This window comes from Rhinoderma darwinii, chromosome 4, assembly GCF_050947455.1.
Source record: "Rhinoderma darwinii isolate aRhiDar2 chromosome 4, aRhiDar2.hap1, whole genome shotgun sequence".
Lineage (NCBI taxonomy): Eukaryota > Metazoa > Chordata > Amphibia > Anura > Rhinodermatidae > Rhinoderma > Rhinoderma darwinii.
Window position 1 is genome coordinate 205,326,450 of NC_134690.1, and position 19,617 is coordinate 205,346,066.

The 19,617-nt window shown below is 39.3% G+C and overlaps 1 protein-coding gene across 10 annotated transcripts in view; it reads right to left on the reverse strand.

The window, feature by feature from the left end:
* The window catches only part of CEP162 (centrosomal protein 162), a 110,457-nt gene that overhangs the window by 48,308 nt on the left and 42,532 nt on the right, over positions 1 to 19,617 (reverse strand). For 6 of the 10 annotated variants that reach the window (XM_075862094.1, XM_075862093.1, XM_075862095.1 and 3 more), the window contains 5 exons: positions 12,946 to 12,985; positions 11,635 to 11,748; positions 8,582 to 8,773; positions 2,218 to 2,281; positions 1,823 to 2,090 (listed from right to left, as the gene is read on the reverse strand). In XM_075862094.1, the coding sequence (XP_075718209.1) occupies positions 1,823 to 2,090; positions 2,218 to 2,281; positions 8,582 to 8,773; positions 11,635 to 11,748; positions 12,946 to 12,985 (678 nt within the window). The other 4 variants (XM_075862101.1, XM_075862099.1, XM_075862103.1 and 1 more) reach the window with 4 other exon arrangements.

A 19,617-nucleotide genomic window follows, 5' to 3' on the forward strand; every position in this document is an offset into this window, starting at 1 on the left:
AGTGGCCAATATCTTGTATTTCTGTGTATGAAATTGTTATGGGGCACTGTAGCTGGCATTGTATTGAGGCACGGTGGCTGGCATGGTTATGGGCCACTGTGGCTGGCATTGTTATGGGGCAATTTGGCTGGCATTGTTATGGGGCACTGTGGCTGGAATTGTTATGGGGCACTGTGGCTGGCATTGTTATGGGGCACTGTGGCTGGCATTGTTATGGGGCACTGTGGCTGGCATTGTTATGGGGCACTGTGGCTGGCATTGTATTAGGGGCACTGTGGTACCCTATTGTCTCAATATTACCCAGGAAATGTACAGTAAAAGGCAAAACCTTTTTTTTTCCCCTCCTCTTTTATGCTACAATTTATGGGTGCGTCTTAAGGTCCAGTGTGTCCTATAGTCCGAAAAATCCGATGAAACTTTGAAAGGCAACTTTTTAAAAAAAAAAAAAAAGTTGTCAGTGTGATTAGTGCAACTTTGTAAATAGTTTTTATTAAAAAGTTATTTTTACTTTTTGAGATACAGTTGCTCTGTATCTTCTATACACAGCAGATGTATAGTGCTAGATCCTGTTCCTGTCAGGTCCGCGGGAATGATGGGTTCAGTGACAGCGAATCCTGCGTGTCTGACACGCAGGATCCACCTATAATCGATCACATCTAAGTTCATAATTTAGATGTGATAGATTACAGGTGGTCCAGGGGACTGACTGATTCAGGTCATTTCAAATGATACAACTGCTCTGTATAGAGAATACAGAGCAGCTGTATCTCAAAAAGTAAAACACATTTTTAATACAAACTATTTAGAAAGTTGAACTAATCACACTGATTAAGCCTTTATAAAAAAAAAATAAAAAATTCAAAGAAAATTGGCCTTCAAAAAGATGTACATAGCCTTTAATAAAAGTTAATCAATATATTATGTGCATCCAAAAATGGTGGAATTGAAAAATACAAGTCATCTGGCAAAAAACAAGCCTTTTTTATGGCTATGTCGACGGAATAATAAAAAAAGTTATGACTCTTGGAGCGCGATGTAAAAAAACAAAAAAATAATCCTTGGTCATTAAGGCCAAAAAAGTCCTTGTTGTTAAGGAGTTAAACTTTCCAGAGATTAAATGTGATATTATTAAACAATAAATATGAGGTCACAATACAGATTAAACCATTAGTTAGGCTCTGTGCACATAACGTCCGGTGTGTACGCCCGGCATATTCAACAAGAAAGTCTTCCGGCATAAACCCCAGATGTTTGCATCTGTATGACATTATCATTGACTCACATTGCAAAAATAAAAAACTTTTTTTTCGCGGGGTGCCCTCCTTAATGAAAGCATAGTCAAATAAGCTTTTCAATGCCGTTCAAGAAAAAAAAAAGGTATGCCAATACATGGTCAGAGTGTTCTTTTGGCATACATCTGGTCAATACAAGTCTATATTGCCAGATGTGTAAGCGAGGGGTACGCACTGAACATGGTGTGAACAGAGCCTTATTTATTATGTGGGCAGCTATGGTTTGCAGAAAACTATCAAAATTCATAGTTACGCAGTGTTACAAAGAAATGAATTAAAGCATATGTACAACAATTCAGAAAATAGTTTGAGGTTCTGGGTTTTTGGCTCATAGATTTATGTATCTTGTTACTATGATGTTGGCTCACCATTGATGTTCAATGCAGATTTAAAAAAAACTCTAAGCCTAAGTTGAAGTACAGACAGGTTCCAGTAGCTGAAGCCCCATGCCATCTTCTAACACGTCTCTATAACATGACGAACGATAGAAAAACATGCATAACATTTAAAGCACGTAGCATCATTCTTACATGGCCCCGTCTTTCACCAGGATACATCGCCCATGTTTCTGAATGACTTGGCTCTTTGGAATCAGTAGGCTGCTCTTGGTTATCCTGATCCTCAGTTATTTTTTTGCTTTGAGAATGAATATCAAATTCATGTGCAGGAAAAACATTGCTTGATCTTGTTTTTTCACCTTTCCAATCATGCAATTCTTGTAAAACGTTCTTTTCTTGCAATGACTCATTTAAATCTTTTCCTATTGGTATATGGTGAGTTCCCTTGTCCGTGTTTACACTAAGAAACATATTAATTTAATATAAAAGAACATCTAATTATTTAAAACAATCAATTTGTAGAGAAATTAGTAAAGATCAAATAGGTTTTCATAGAATAAATTTATTGCCAATTAATTTTGCCTTACCTTGACACACTTAAGCCTTCTTCTCCTCTAATACGTAGCATTAATTCATCCACAGTAGACATGTCTAGTTCAAAAACATCAGAAGGACTTTATTTTAAAAGGTATTTTCACTTTTAAACACTATTTTACAGTTAATATAAAATCAGACATAAAAAGTTGAGTAACACTAAAAACAAACATTGAACGACTTATGTTGTACCGATTCTGAGTCACAAACTGTATTATAGTCCAGCACTAAATTTTACAGTTCTGCTGGCTACTATTGGAAACCGTCAAGAAGCTCATTGACAGACGCATCCTTAACCCCTTCAGGACTGAGCCTGTTTTGGCCTTCAGGACGAAGCCGATTTTTCAAATCTGACATGTGTCCATTTATGTGGTGATAACTCCGGAATGCTTTTGCCTATCAAAGTGATTCTGAGATTGTTTTCTCGTGACATATTGTACTTTATGTTACGGAAAAAATTTGGTCGATAAATTCAATATTTATTTGTAAAAAACACCAAAATTTGAAGAAAATTTGCAAAAATTAGCATTTTTCTAAATTTTAAATGTATCTGCTTGTAAAACAGATAGTAATACCACACAAAATAGTTACTAGTTAACATCCCCCATATGTCTACTTTAGTTTGGCATCGTTTTTTGAACATTCTTTTATTTTTCTAGGACGTTACAAGACTTAGAACTTTAGCAGCGATTTCTCATATTTTCAAGAAAATTTCAAAAGCCGATTTTTACAGGGGCCAGTTCAGTTCTGAAGTGGCTTTGAGGGTCTTATTTATTAGAAAGTCCCCATAAATCACCCCATTTTGAAAACTGCACCCCTCAAAGTATTCAAAACAGCATTCAGAAAGTGTTTTAACCCTTTAGGCGTTTCACAGGAATTAAAGCAAAGTAGAGGTGAAAGTTACAAATGTCATTTTTTTTTTACAAAATTCATTTGTAATAAAAAAAATTCTATACCACAGAAGTTTTTACCCGAGAAATGGAACTTATTATTTATTGCCCAGATTCTGCAGTTTTTAGAAATATTCCACATGTAGCCCTAGTGCGCTAATTTACTGAAATACAGGCCTCAGAAGCAAAGAAGCACCTAGTGGATTTTGGGGCCTCCTTTTTTTTTAGCATATATTTTAGGTACCATGTCAGGTTTGAAGAGGTCTTGTGGGGCCAAAACAATAAAAACCCCCAAAAGTGACCTCATTTTGGAAACTACACCCCTCAAGGAATTTATCTATGGGTATAGTTAGCATTTTGAACCCACAGTTTTTTTGCAAAATGTATTTGAATTAGTATGTGAAGATGAAAATCTACTTTTTTTCTGAAAAAAACGTAGAATTTTTTTATTTTTTTAATGAATAAAAGAGAAAAAACACCCCAACATATGTAAAGCAATTTCTCCCGATTACAGCAATACCCCATATGTGGTAATAAACTGCAGTTTGGACCCACAGCAGGACTCAGAAGGAAAGGAGCACCATTTGGATTTTGAAATTCTGATTTTGCTGGAATAGTTTTCAATGCCGTGTCGCGTTTGAATTGCACTGGAGGGAACAAAATAGTGGAAACCCCCGGAAAGTGACCCCATTTTGGAAACTACACTCATCAAGGAATTTTTCTAGGGGTAAAGTTAGCATTTTGATGCCACAGTTGTTTTGCTGAATTCATTGGAATTATTCTGTAAAGGTAAAAATCTACTTTTTTTCTGAAAAAAGGTAGCCATTTTTAATTTTTACAAGGAATAAAGGAGAAAAAGCACCCCAACATTTGTAAAACAATTTCTCCCGATTACGGAAATATGCCATATGTGGTAATAAACGGCTGTTTGGACCCACAGCAGAGCTTAGAAGGGAAGGAGCGCTATTTGTCTTTTGGAGATCAAATTTAGCTGAAATGGTTTTTGGGTGCCATGTTGCATTTGCAAAGCCCCTGAGAGGCCAAACAGTGGAACCCCCCAAAAGTGGAAATTACACCACTTAAAGAATCTATCTAGGGATATAGTGGGCATTTAGACCCCACAAGTCTTTTGCAGGATTTATTAGAATTAGGCCGTGAAAATGAATATCAACATTTCTTCCACTAAAATGTTGTATTTTTTCAATTTCACAAAGGATAAAGGAGAAAATGCTGCCCAACATTTGTAAAGCAATTTCTCCCGAGTACGGCAATACCCCACGTGTGGTCATAAATGGTTTTTCATTAGAAAGTAATTAACCCTTTCTGGACTGATCCATTTTTTTCTTTTCCTTTTTAGTTTTTTCCTCCCCGCTTTCCAAGAGCCACAACTTTTTTATTTTTCAGTCAATAGAGCGGTATGAGGGCTTATTTATTGAGGGACGAGCGGTCGTTTTTATTGGTACCATTTTTTGGTACATACAACTTTTTGAGCACTTTTTATTACATTTTTAGGTAGAGCCAAGGTGACCAAAAAACAGTGATTTTGCCGTTTTAAATGCTTTATTTTTCACGTGAGACGCTCCATGCATCACCTCCCCCCCCCCACACTACGACATGCTATGTTGTGGTGCGCGCAGGGGTTAATGTGCAGCGGATGGTGCAGAGTAAAAATTACAATTTTCCACTCATATGCCATTTTAGTGCACTACATGTTATGCCCAGTTTGTGCCACTGAAGACGAATACCTCATAAAATATTAAGCGGGTTCTCCTGGGTATGGCGATGCCATATCTATGGGCGTAAACTGGTGTTTGGGCACGCTGCAGGGCTCAGAAGGGAGGGAGCAGCATTTGGCTTTTGGGGCGCAGATGTAGCTTGGTAGTAGTTCTGTTTGGGGTTTTACTGGTGTCTCAATATATAATGTGGGGGCATATGTAATCTGTGCGGGGTACATCAGGGTACATGTTATCTGTGCGGAGTACATCAGGGTACATGTTATCTGTGCGGGGTACATCAGGGTATAATAAGAGGGTATAATAATGCAGTAAATAAATAATAATCCGCAGATATGTGGCCGGTGTCGCACTGATAAAAGGCGCCCGATCTTATCTGCTTTTGGAACACTGCACATTTTGCATCGCCATATTCTGAGAGCCAGAACGGTTTTATTTTTTTTCCACCGGAGCTGGGTGAGGGTTTATTCTTTGCGGGACAATCTGTAGTTTTCATTGGTACCATTTTGGGGTACTAGAAAATTTTTTGATCACGTTTTATTCAATTTTTTGGCAAGCAAGGTGACCAAAAACCATCAATTCTGAAACTGTTTTTTATGGCGTTCACCCTGGGCTATAAATTACCATTATATTTTATACTGCGGGTCGATACGATTACAGCGATACCATACGTATATAACTTTTTGATGTTTTGCAGCGTTTGTGCAATAAAATCACTTATTTATAAAATAAATTATTTTTTGTGTCACCATATTCTGAGAGCGATAACTTTTTTTATTTTTCAGTCAAAAATGCGGTGTAAGGGCTTGTTTTTTGCGGGACGGGTTGTAGTTTGTATTGGTACCATTTTGGCGTACATGCGACTTTTTGATCACTTTTTATTGTCGATTTTGGGAGGGGTGGTAACCAAAAAATTGTGATTCGGGCACTGTTTTTCGTTTATTTTTTTCGCGGTGTTCACCGTGCGGGAAAAATAATATTACAGTTTTATAGTCGGGGTCGTTACGAACGCGGTGATACCAAATATGTGTACTTTTTTTATCGTGTTAATTTTTTTCCTATAATAAAAGACTTATTATAGGAAAAAAAGCATTCTTTGTTTATGTCACTTCTAACTTTTATTTTTACACTTTTTCAAAACATTTTTATTATCTTTTTTTTACTTTTTTTACTTGTCCCACTAGGGGACACTTAGACTTGCAGCTCTGATCGCTGCTGGAACACATTACACTACACACGTAGTGTAATGTGTTGTAACTGTCATTGTGACGTAACTGTCACATTGACAGGAAGCAGAGGAGGAACGGCCGGAGGCTGATCCTCCGAGGCTTCCGTACATGGCAACCCGGAGGTCATTGTCTGGCCTCTGGTTGCCGTGAGAAGGATCGCCAGCCCCCGCAAATACATGTGGGGGGCTGCCGATCCGCTGTAAACCTCTTCAATGTGGGGATCGCAATCGACCACCGCATCGAAGGGGTTAATTGCCGATTTCAGCGGCGACAGGCCGCTGATCGGCAACAGGGAGAGCAGGGCTGACACCCTGCACAGTTAACCGCCGCTGCGGTGTAGCGCCGCGCGGCGGTTAACTGTCAAAGCACTGACGTTAATGAACGTCAAGGTGCGCGAAGTTACTGCACACATTGACGTTCATTAACGTCAAGGTGCGGGAAGGGGTTAAGGCTAGATTCACACGCACGTTGCAAACCTCGAACGTGAAAAAATAGTTTTTCACGTCCGAGGTGCATCCGTGCTGTACACTGCGGGACGCGTTATCATGCATTCCCCCATAGACTAGAGTCTATGAAGGGATGCGTGAAGCGCAAAAAAATAGGACATGTACTATTTTTTCACGGACCCTTTATATGCTCCATTGAAACAGCCGTGTGAACGGCCCCATTTAATTACATAGGTCCGTGTGACGGCCATTGTTTGTGAATAAGGCCTAACAGCTTAGCTGATGTTCTATAATGCAATGGGGCCATTTGTTCTTCCTACTTAATCTTTGAATGGTACTGGGTGTAAAGGAGAACAGGTAGACACACACTTTAACACTGCATACAAAAAAGGGAATGCACAATGAACGCATTTACAGAATGTTAGGACGATCGCCGATGATAAACTGACCACAGGATGTCCCACTGCAGAGAATCCCCGAGCAATCAACTGCAATCTTTGTGAGAACCTGGCAGAAAGTATTTAAATTCCCTGCAATGCCACCACAGGAGAAATTAGGAATTACACAGTCAAAATCAATAGGTTATGCGTATAATGCATGTGAGTGGTGCTCTTTGTTGCTGTTGTGATGATGGTATTGAGCAGGGGCCACCTTTATTAATTCTGAGTCCATCAGCACTTTTGATCCCCCCCCAAACTGCTTAGTCTGAAGGATTAGCTTGTGTCTGAATTAGTCGAAAGACTGGAGTTGCAGTGAGAGCTCTGACCAAATCAGATTCAGAATAAAAAGGGAGGGCCAAACAAGGGAAGAATCCCCTCAAGACTATTCATCAGCAGCCAATTTGTTAAGATACAAAGATAATATTCAGGACTGCCTCAGTGTAAGTTACTGGAGGAATATCAGTCACAAGGAGTAGAATGTATTTATCATATGACACTAACGTTGCTCCAAAGAAGCATAGAAAAGGAGCATTATGGCTGCAGACGCTCTCTAAAGCATAAATATAACTTTAGAGGTGGATAAAAAAGCAGGACCATGATAATTTTCAGTAAAGTGCTTAATGTATAATTCTCAGCCCCTGGGAGCTCCATTTCCCCCTTAAAGAGGCTCTGTCACCAGATTTTGCAACCCCTATCTGCTATTGCAGCAGATAGGCGCTGCAATGTAGATTACAGTAACGTTTTTATTTTTAAAAAACGAGCATTTTTGGCCAAGTTATGACCATTTTTGTATTTATGCAAATGAGGCTTGCAAAAGTACAACTGGGCGTGTTTACAGTAAAAGTACAACGGGGCGTGTATTATGTGCGTACATCGGGGCGTTTTTACCTTTTACTAGCTGGGCGTTAGGAATAGGAGTGTATGATGCTGACGAATCAGCATCATCCACTTCTGTTGGTTAACACCCAGCTTCTGGCAGTGCAGACACACAGCGTGTTCTCGAGAGATCACGCTGTGACGTCACTCACTTCCTGCCCCAGGTCCTGCATCGTGTCGGCCACATGGGCACCAGAGGCTACAGTTGATTCTGCAGCAGCATCAGCGTTTGAAGGTAAGTAGCTACATCGACTTACCTGCAAACGCCGATGCTGCTGCAGAATCAACTGTAGCCTCTGGTGCCGATGTGTCCTCGCTCGTACGACACGATGCAGGACCTGGGGCAGGAAGTGAGTGACGACACAGCGTGATCTCTCGAGAACACGCTGTGTCTGCACTGCCAGAAGCCGGGCGTTCTGAAGAGAAGTGGATGATACTTCTCGTCAGAACGCCCAGCTAGTAAAAGAAGTAAACACGCCCAGATGTAACACACATAATACACGCCCAGTTGGACTTTTACTTTAAACACGCCCAGTTGGACTTTAGCAAGCCTCATTTGCATAAATACAAAAATGGTCATAACTTGGCCAAAAATGCTCGTTTTTTAAAAATAAAAACGTTACTGTAATCTACATTGCAGCGCCTATCTGCTGCAATAGCAGATAGGGGTTGCAAAATCTGGTGACAGAGCCTCTTTAATGCCATAAAAATATTGACTTTATTCTACTTAAATTGAGTGTTACCTGAATCACCCGTAAGTGCTTTGTTAATGCTATTCTCCTTTGAATCAATAGCATGCTCATATGGTGTGATTGCGTCGTCTGTAACTTTAAGAGAATTGGTTTGTTCTCTGTCTTTTATTGATGCGTCAAGGTTTTGGTATGCTTCATGCAAAGCTTCCATGTCACTGTTGTTTGTGTACTGATTTGAAATACCTTCAAAATACACAAAAAAGGAAAAATAAAATTAAAAAAACCTTACTGCTCAGTTGGGGCATAGACAACATGGCATAAGCACAGTTGACAGAATTAAAATAATCTCTCACTTTATTATCAAGGCTGAAATTAAAATAAGCAAGCTGAAAAAGGAGTGTGTGCAGATGCATTACAATTATTAGAAAAGGCATAGTTAAAAAAATATATAAAAATGAAAAAAACTTTGAAAAGTTGACTGAAAATGTAGCTATAAAAAACAGGAACAGGATCAGAATCCTGAACTCCCCTGCAGTCCTATTTTTACTGCCAAATAAAGGTCTTCCATATAAATACACTACCGTTCAAAAGTTTAGGGTCACTTAGAAATTTCCTTATTTTTGCAAGAAAAGCACAGTTTTTGTCAATGAAGATAACATTAAAATTAATCAGAAATACACTCTATACATTGTTAATGTGCTAAATGACTATTCTAACTGCAAACGTCTGGTTTTTAATGCAATATCTACATAGGTGTATAGAGGCCCATTTCCAGCAACCATCAATCCAGTGTTCTAATGGTACATTGTGTTTGCTAACTGTGTTAGAAGGCTAATGGATGATTAGAAAACACTTGAAAACCCTTGTGCAATTATGTTAGCACCGCTGTAAACAGTTTTGCTGTTTAGTGGAGCTATAAAACGGACCTTCCTTTGAGCTAGTTGAGAATCTGGAGCATTACATTTGTGGGTTCGATTAAACTCTCAAAATGGCTAGAAAAAGAGAGCTTTCATGTGAAACTCGACAGTCTATTCTTGTTCTTAGAAATGAAGGCTATTCCATGCGAGAAATTGCCAAGAAACTGAAGATTTCCTACAACGGTGTGTACTACTCCCTTCAGAGGACAGCACAAACAGGCTCTAACCAGAGTAGAAAGAGAAGTGAGAGGCCCCGCTGCACAACTGAGCAACAAGACAAGTACATTAGAGTCTCTAGTTTGAGAAATAGACGCCTCACAGATCCTCAACTGGCAGCTTCATTAAATAGTACCCGCAAAATGCCAGTGTCAACGTCTACAATGTAGAGGCGACTCCGGGATGCTGGCCTTCAGGGCAGAGTGGCAAAGAAAAAGCCATATCTGAGTGGCTAATAAAAGGAAAAGATTAATATGGGCAAAAGCACACAGACATTGGACAGAGGAAGATTGGAAAAAAGTGTTATGGACAGACGAATCGAAGTTTGAGGTGTTTGGATCACACAGAAGAACATTTGTGAGACGCAGAACAACTGAAAAGATGCTGGAAGAGTGCCTGACGCTATCTGTCAAGCATGGTGGAGGTAATGTGATGGTCTGGGGTTGTTTGGTGCTGGTAAAGTGAGAGATTTGGACAAGGTAAAAGGGACTTTGAATAAGGAAGGCTATCACTCCATTTTGCAACGCCATGCCATACCCTGTGGACAGCGCTTGATTAGAGCCAATTTCATCCTACAACAGGAGAATGACCCAAAGCACACCTCCAAATTATGCAAGAACTATTTAGGGAAGAAGCAGGCAGCTGGTATTCTATCCGTAATGGAGTGGCCAGCGCAGTCACCAGATCTCAACCCCATAGAGCTGTTGTGGGAGCAGCTTGACCGTATGGTACGCAAGAAGTGCCCATCAAGCCAATCCAACTTGTGGGAGGGGCTTCTGGAAGCATGGGGTGAAATTTCTCCCGATTACCTCAGCAAATTAACAGCTAGAATGCCAAAGGTCTGCAATGCTGTAATTGCTGCAAATGGAGCATTCTTTGACGAAAACAAAGTTTGAAGGAGAAAATTATTATTTCAAATAAAAATCATTATTTCTAACCTTGTCAATGTCTTGACTATATTTTCTAGTCACTTTGCAACTCATTTGATAAATATAAGTGTGAGTTTTCATGGAAAACACAAAATTGTCTGGGTGACCCCAAACTTTTGAACGGTAGTGTATATAATACCAATATCTGAATAAATGCTACATTTCACTTGGTACAATATGCATGGTTATTAAAGTTGAAGGGTAATTCTATGATGCTTTTAAAATTTATACTAACAAAAAAGTGCACAGTTTTGAAATCTTTTGGACAGTTCGGACAACCCTTACCGATCTGAAAAAGGTCCCCTGAAGATTTGCTAATTGCAGGGTGTTTTGCTACAAGGCCCCCCGTAAGGAGCGGTTATTGCCAGGGTAAGCAGCCAGGAAGTGTTCACTTCCCTCTACAGCGGACAACTGGGTCATCCATAAGAATATCTCCCCTATTAAATCCATATGCCCCAAATTAAACAAACTGTCAATTGACGCATGTAACACAATAAATCATTTCAGTATTTGTGTGTCCAAATTTGATGTAATACCAACTTAATAAACGTTTTTTTTAAATTACATAAACCCTCTCTACATCGAAACCTATACACATGGTAACTCTCAATATCGTTCACACTGTGCAGTTTTTTTCCTAACCGTAGAACAAAAAAACAAAAAAAAAAAAAAAAAAGAGTTTCATTAACACTAGAATTATAAAAGCAATACGTCAACATGTATTGGAAAATCCAGTTTCTCCCTTAGGCCCTCTGCTCTCGTCCATTCACATCTACAAATGAGATAGTAATAAGTGTCCTCCCATGTAAAAATTCAGGAATAGAATTACATACATTGAAAACAAGTTGGTTGGACTGTGTGTTTCTCAGTGCTTTTCGAGAAGTGAAAAACTTTATTTACTTTTGTTTTATTTCTAGGTGTTTGGATTTCACCTGACTTTTTGCCTGCTCCAGCCTGAAAAAATACTTATTGTTAATATTCATTGTGATCATTTGAGCCAGGATTTACCTATATAGTCAGTTTAGAAAGGTCTGTCACCCACCTGTGTCCATTGCCTCATTTGTTCCTTGGGGCAATACAGATTCAGTTTCATCTTGTGTTTGCTGCAAAATCTTTTGAGTGTCAGTTATTGAATCCATGGAGTCGATCAGCAAGACTAAAAGGAATTTAAGAACATTAGTAAAAAAACTTATCAGCTATCATTGTTCAGCTATGGGTGCACGCCCTGGCAACCTGATCACTGTTCCAAATCCTCCAATATGTGTCCAAAGATGGGCAGCACTCCAAGTCAAGGTGAAAAAAGTGCACGAGGGCTATTAAAAGCTACTTTTCTCAACTTCACTTGGAGTGCTGCCTATCTTTGAACAAACATATATATATCTCTATATGCATCTCCGCTGTCACTCTATGGTCTCTAGGGAAAGGGGCTGTATTCCATCACTTCTCGGAGACTATAAGACTATGTTCATATTGCATAGGTTCCGACTGAAAAACACAAGGCTGATTTCAAGAGAAAATCAGCCTCAATCCAGGCATTTTGAAAACTGATTTACAAAGCGCTTTTTTAAGCTTATTTTAAAGTATATTTTGAGGCATATTTTCGAAGGGTTTTAAGACCTGTCACTTCTTTTTTACGAGGTGTTTTTAAATCCAGCAGTGTACAAATAGGCCTCATATAAACTACACAGGGTATTTCAAATTGAATTTAATGGCAAGCTGTTTGCAGTCATATTTTAAAAGTATATATATATATATATATATATATATAATATATATATATATATATATATATATATATATATATATATATAAATAAAAGTCAATTGACTACCATTCATCTCAGCTGCCATAAAATGCACCCCCTGCTCTAGTGTTTATGCGGACAATACAGGAAAGAGGGGGGTGCCTACAATATGTCGGAAATACAAGAGTATTTAGAAGTACAATGTTTGCAATATTTTTTTTATTTTTAAGTAGACTTTAGTTATGAACAAAAGTGTTCGTTTTCTAACAACCACAGCAAATGGTGACCTTGAAAATTTGTCCCCCACTGAAATTAGGTCATTGCTAATCTTGGTAGTATTTTTTTGAGACGTTTTTGCTTTTCAATGGGAATAGAAAATTCATACATTCATAAATAAAATGGCTCTGAGTTTCCAAATTTTGAAGTAGGAGTATGTCAAGAACAGGTTAATTTGAACCATTAGTTGCAATAGAAAAAAAAAACACGCAAGCGTACACAGCGTTTACTAACTCATTCATTATTATGAGGACACCCTTTATTGCAATTCATTCCTAATAGTTATTAAAACCTAGAATATGGCTCAACCTACATCCATGTCTATTGACTCACCTTTAGCAAGCATTCCATGCTTTTCCTCTTCATGACGAGCCTTAAAATAAGAAAATATTCTCTTAATAGAAATATTAACTAAAATTCTTAAAATAATCCAAAACGGTTTAGAAAAAATAATTCTGTTAAAGTCTTAGATTATGAATTAAACAATTTTTTTTTTATAGAGAAATATGGTAAATACAACTTTCTAATGAATGTTAGAAATATAGTGAATGGGGGAATCTTAATAAATGTACCTAAAATTAGCACAATAAAACACTAATGACATATTCATGGAATATGCAATAAAACTGTGGTATGCAACAGCTGGGATCTTTAAAAATCCAGAAAAGCATTGTTCCCGTCAGAGACGTAGCCACTCTCCATAAAGTGATAGGCCAAATGAAAACAGTCAAGTGGGCATACTCCGCTTTTATTTTCCTTTTTTCTATTTTCCACTCACTCTACACCTTTCATGAACAGAAGTGTTTGACAGTGAAATTGAAGCAGATATCTTTATTTAGGTCTATATAGGTCACTGGTAGCCATAAGTGCCCATGCCATAACACGAGTGCCCGAGCGCCACCATGTGTGACAGATGATGTAGTATTCTTCAGATCATGAGCCCTTCCTTTCCCTTTTACATACTGTTCTCTTCCCATCATTCTGGTACAAGTTCATCTTGGTTTTATCAGTCAGAACAATCTTCTTCCAGAACGGGACGTTTTTTTTTCATTTAGATATTTTCTAGCAAAGTCTATTCTGGCTGTTCTGTTCTTGTGTGAAACCAGTTGTTTGCACGAAGGAGTCTTTTCATTGTAGGCTTGACAATGATACACCAGCCTCCTTAACCCCTTCCCGACATTTGACGTACATGTACGTCATGGAAAGTACTGACTTCCCGCATTTTGCCGTACATGTACGTCAAACGTTTGGCACCGGCTCAGAAGCTGAGCCGGTCCCATCATCACCGGATCTCAGCTGTATCTTACAGCTGACATCCGACTGTAACGGCGGGGACCGAAATTAGCTTCGATCCCCGCCATTAACCCCTTAAGTGCAGCGCTCAAACGCGATCGCTGCACTTAAGGTGTTTGCAGCTCATCGGAACCCCAGTAATGAAATTGCCGGGGTTCCGGTGGCTGCAATGGCAACCGGAGGCCTAATACTGGCCTCCCGGTCTGCCTAGCACCGAAGCCGGTCAAGATCCGCCCGGCGGCGGAGCCTGATCGGCTTCCGTAGCTGCCGGCAAGATGGCGCCGGGTCAGGAGCTGATCCGGCGTCATCAGCGGTGGAAGTCAGCTGTACTGTACAGCTGACATCCACCTGTAACGGCAGGAACCGGAGCTAGCTCCGATCCCTGCCATTAACCCCTTCGATGCAGCAATCGAAAGCGATTGCTGCATCGTAGCGGTTACAAGCAGATCGCCAGCCCTGACAGGCAATCGGGACTGGCGACTGCTGTTATGGCAACAGGAGACACAATGGTCTCCTGCTCTGCCATTACGGAAGCCGATTTAGGCCCCGCCGGGAGGCGAAGCCTAAACGGCTTGCTGTCAGTGAATGACTGACAGATCTAATACATTGCACTACATAGGTAGTGCAATGTATTAGAAAAAAAAAAATCTGACCGTTGGACCTTCAAGTCCCCTAGTGGGACTTGAGAAAAAGTGTAAAAAAAGTATAAAAAAGTGTAAAAAAAAGTGCAAAAAATAAAAGTTTGAAAACAATAAAAGTTTCAAGTAATCAAATAACACACAATCCCCCTTTTACTCTTATCAAGTCCTTTATTATTGAAAAATAATAATAAACCATATGTATTTGGTATCGCCACGACCGTAACGACCGGAGGTATCAAAATATTATATTATTTATTGCACGCGGTGAACAGCGTAAAAAAACCCCGTAAAAAACGTTACCAGAGTTTCTGTTTTTTAGTCACTTTGCCCTACAAATATTACAATAAAAAGTGATCAAAAAGTCGCACGTATCCAAAAATGGTACCTATAAAAACTATAGCTCGTCCCGCAAAAAACAAGCCCTCATACAACTCCGTCGACAAAAAAATTAAAACGTTATGGTTCTCACAACTTGGCGACAGAAAAAATACATTCTTTTTACAAAAGTAATTTTATTGTGCAAAAAGTTGTAAAACATAAAAAAGTTCTATAAATGAGGTATCGCCGGAATCGTACTGACCCGCAGAATAAAGGTAACATGTAGTTTATAATGCGTGGTGAACTCTGTATAAAAAAAAACCAAAAAAAGCTGTGCCAGAATTGCGTTTTTTGGTTTACCTGGCATCCCAAAAAATAGGATAAAAGGTGATCAAAAAGTCACATGTACCCCAAAATGGTACCAATAATAACTACAGCTCGTCCCGCAACAAACCAGCCCTCATACCGCTACGTCTATGAAAAATAAAATTAGTTATGGCTCCAATAAGTCAGGAAATAAAAAAATATGCAGTTGTGCCCGAGGAGAACATTTCTTCTGTTTCAAGAGGCGATTTATCAAGGACCTAAAATTAGGGAACCAGGAAGGGAGGGCCCAATCATATCCGATGGAAGCGACGGTGCCCGTATTATACCAGGATAATACTTTCCCAGCAAAATTCCCCAAACTACAAAGGCGCGGAGTGTGGACCAAAAGGGGGATAAGAAATGACACCATTTATCAGTGCGACACCGGCCTGTGCAGAAAGGATTGCTTCACAGCGTAACACACATCTATGGATTATTTTTATTTTTTTATACCACCTGACTATGCCCCTTATATACTCCGCCCCGCTTACATGTACCCCCACATTATAAAACACCAGCAATACTCAAACAAATATAGTACCAAGCAAAATCCGCTCTCCAAAAGCCAAATGGTGCTCCCTCGGCCCTGAACCCTACAGCGTGCCCAAACAGCAGTTTCCTTCAACATATATGGCACCGTCATACCCGTGAGAACCCTTTTAACAATTTTTGGGGTGTGTGTCTCCAGCGTCATAAGCTTGGCATGACATATTTGCCACTGAATGGCATATCTAGGGAAAAATATAAATTTTTAATTTGCACCATCCGCAGCGCATTCATTTATGGAAAAGACCTGTGGGGTGAAAATGCTCACTACACCCCTTAATAAATGCCTTGAGGGGTGCAGTTCCATAATGGGGTCACTTATCAGGGGTTTCTTTTTATTATTTCACATCTGAGCCTCTGCAGTTGTGAACCAATACTTTGTAAATCGCCAAATTAGGCCTCCACTCCGCATGGTACTCTTCACTTCTGAGCCCTGTCATATGTCCAGACAAAAGATTAGGGCCACATGTAGGGTGTTTCTAAAACCGGGAAACACCGCATAATAATTAGAGAGCTGTCTTGTTATGGTGGCACAAGCCGGGCACCACATATTGGCATATCTATGGAAAAAAATCCCATTTTCACTCTGCAACATTGAGCGCACACTAATTTCTACAAAACACCTGCAGGGTTAAAATGCTTACTACACCCCTTGGTAAATGCATTGAGGGGTGTAGTTTACAAAATGGGGTCACTTCTGGGGGGTTTCCACTGTTTTGGGCCCACAGGTGCCCAGAAACCAATCCAGCAACATCTGCACTCCAAATGGCGGTCCTTCCCTTCTGAGCCCTGCCGTTTGCCCAAACAGCAGTTTATGACCACATATGGGGTATTGCCGTACTCGGGAGAAATAGCTTTACAAATGTTGGGTTCTTTTTTTCCTTTATTTGTTGAGAAAATGAAAAAATTTGCGCTAAAGCTACGTCTTATTGAAGAAAAAGGACTGTTTTTATTTTCACTGCCTAATTCTAATAAATTCTATGAAACATCTGTGGGGTCAAAATGCTCACTACACCCCTAGATGCATTCTTCAAGAGGTGTAGTTTCCTAAATGGAGTCCCTTTTTGGGCGTTTTCATTGTTTTGTCCCCTCAGGGGCTTTGCAAATGTGACCTGGCCTCCGCAAATCATTCCTGCTAAATGTGATCTCAAAAAGTCAAATAGTGCTCTTTCCCTTCTAAGCCCTGCCGTGTGTCCAAACAGCCGTTTATTACCACATGTGGGGTATTGTTTTACTCGGGAGAAATTGCTTTACAAATTTTGTGGTGCTTTTTCTCCTTTAGTCCTTCTGGAAATGAGAAAAAATTAGCTAAACCTACATTTTATTTGAAAAAATGTAGATTTTCATTTTCACAGCCTACTTGCAAAAATTTCTGCAAAAAACCTGTGGGGTCAAAATGCTCACTATACCCCTAGATAATTTCCTCAAGGGGTATAGTTTCCAAAATGGGGTCACTTGTTTGGGGTTTTCACTGTTTTGTCCCCTCAGGGGCTTTGTAAATGTGACATGGCCTCCGCAAACCATTCCTGCTAAATGTGAACTCCAAAAGCCAAATGGCGCTCTTTCCCTTCTCAGCCTCGCCGTGTCTCCAAACAACCGTTTATTACCACATGTGAGGTATTGTTTTACTCGGGAGAAATTGCTTTACAAATTTTGCGGTGCTTTTTCTCCTTTAGTCCTTGTGGAAATGAGAAAAAAAAATCGCTAAACCTACATTTTCTTTGAAGAAATGTTGATTTTAATTTTCACGGCCTACTTCCAATAATTTCTGTAAAAAACCTGTGCGGTGAAAATGCTCACTACACCCCTAGATAATTTCCTTGAGGTGTCTAGTTTCCCAGATGGGGTCACTTTTGGGGGATTTTGACTGTTTTGGCACCGCAAGAGCCCTTCAAACCTGACATGGTGCCTAAAATATATTCTAACAAAAATAAGGCCCCAAAATCCACTAGGTGCTCCTTTGCTTCTGAGGCCGGTGTTTCAGTCCAGTAGCACGCTACGGCCACATGTGGGATATTTCCTAAAACTGCAAAAACTGGGCAACAAATATTGAGTTGCATTTCTCTGGTAAAACCTTCTGTGTTATAAAAAAAATTGTATTAAAAATGTATTTCTGCAGAAAAATATGAAATTTGTAAATTTCACCTCTACTTTGCTTTAATTCCTGTGAAATGTTTAAAGGGTTAAGACATTTTCTAAATGCTGTTTTGAATACTTTGAGGGGTGAAGTTTTTAAAATGGGGTGACTTTTTTGGGGTTTCTAATATATAAGGCCCTCAAAACCACTTCACAACTGAACTGGCCCCTGTAAAAATAGCCTTTTGAAATTTTCTTGAAAATGTGAGAAATTGCTGCTAAAGTTCTAAGCCTTGTGAGGTCATAGAAAAATAAAAGGATGTTCAAAAAACGATGCCAATCTAAAGTAGACATATGGGGGATGTTAATTAGCAACAATTTTGTGTATTATAACTGCCTGTCTTACAAGCAGATACATTTAAATTGAGAAAAATGCTAATTTTTGCAATTTTTCGCTAAATTTTGGTGTTTTTCACAATTAAATACTGAACATATCGAGCAAATTTTGCCAGTAACATAAAGTCCAATGTGTCACGAGAAAACAATCTCAGAATCGCTTGGATAGGTGAAAGCATTCCGGAGTTATTACCACATAAAGTGACACATGTCAGATTTGAAAAATGAGGCTCTGTCAGGAAGGTCAAAAGTGGCTAAAGAGGGAAGGGGTTAAGAGAGTTCTTGACTTGGCTAGATGTTGTGAAGGAGTTTTTCTTTACCAAGTAAATAATTCTGCGATTATCCACTTTAGTGGTCTTCCAGGTCTGTTGGTGTTGCTGAGCTCGCTAGTGCATTAATTCTTTTTAAGAATATATCAAAAAAAGGTTTCTGCTACCTCCAATTATACATACATTATTTAGAAAAACTATTAAAGTGCAGGAGTGTGCACTATAACAGTCTTTCTAAATAACGTGTATTAGTGATTGGCGTTCTAACAGCAGCACGCATCGTTTCTAGTCTGCAATTCCGGCGGCTCATAACTGCATTAGGAGAGCGTCCTGCTTGGCTCCTGCATCCAGAGAAGCCAGCGCTGTATAATGTAAAGATATCCTACAGCACTCGAGGCCGTTCTGGGAGCCATGAAGACAAGCAAAACGCTGTCTCCTAATGCAGAGCTATGAGCCGCTGGAAGCATGGACTATACACAGTCTGTGCAGCGGTTACAAGAAAAATCACTAATACAAGTTCTTTAGAAAAACAATTATCGTGCACACTCCTGCACAATAGTTTTTCTAAATAAAGTATAACTGGAGGTACGCTGTTAGTGCTCATGATGACCTCCTTAACTTGCATTGACACCTTCTTGGACCGCATATTAAGAGTGCTTATGAACAGCTACCAAATGCCAATTCAGCACTTGAAATCAACTTCAGACCTTCTATCTTCTTAATTTGTTATGAAATAAGGTGGGAACAGGTTGCACCCGTCCACGAAACTGCTGATCAATAAATTGTCCAATCACATTTAAGCATGTGAAAATGTAGGGAAATGGCTGTAATTCCTAATGCAATATTATTGTTAAATCCCTAGAATTAAAGCTAAAAGTCTACACTTCAGTCACATCGTCAATGCTTTGTTTATTATTCACTGTGATGGTGTACAGAGGCTAAATGATGAAAACTGTCACTCTCAAAATACTTCTGGACCAGACTATACAGTTAATGTGTTTTGTGAGAAAATGACACATTTTATTGCATTTTTGAAAAAAGAAAAAAAAATATATATATATTTTTTTTTTTACAGATTTGCTATAGTAGCCCTCTCTCTA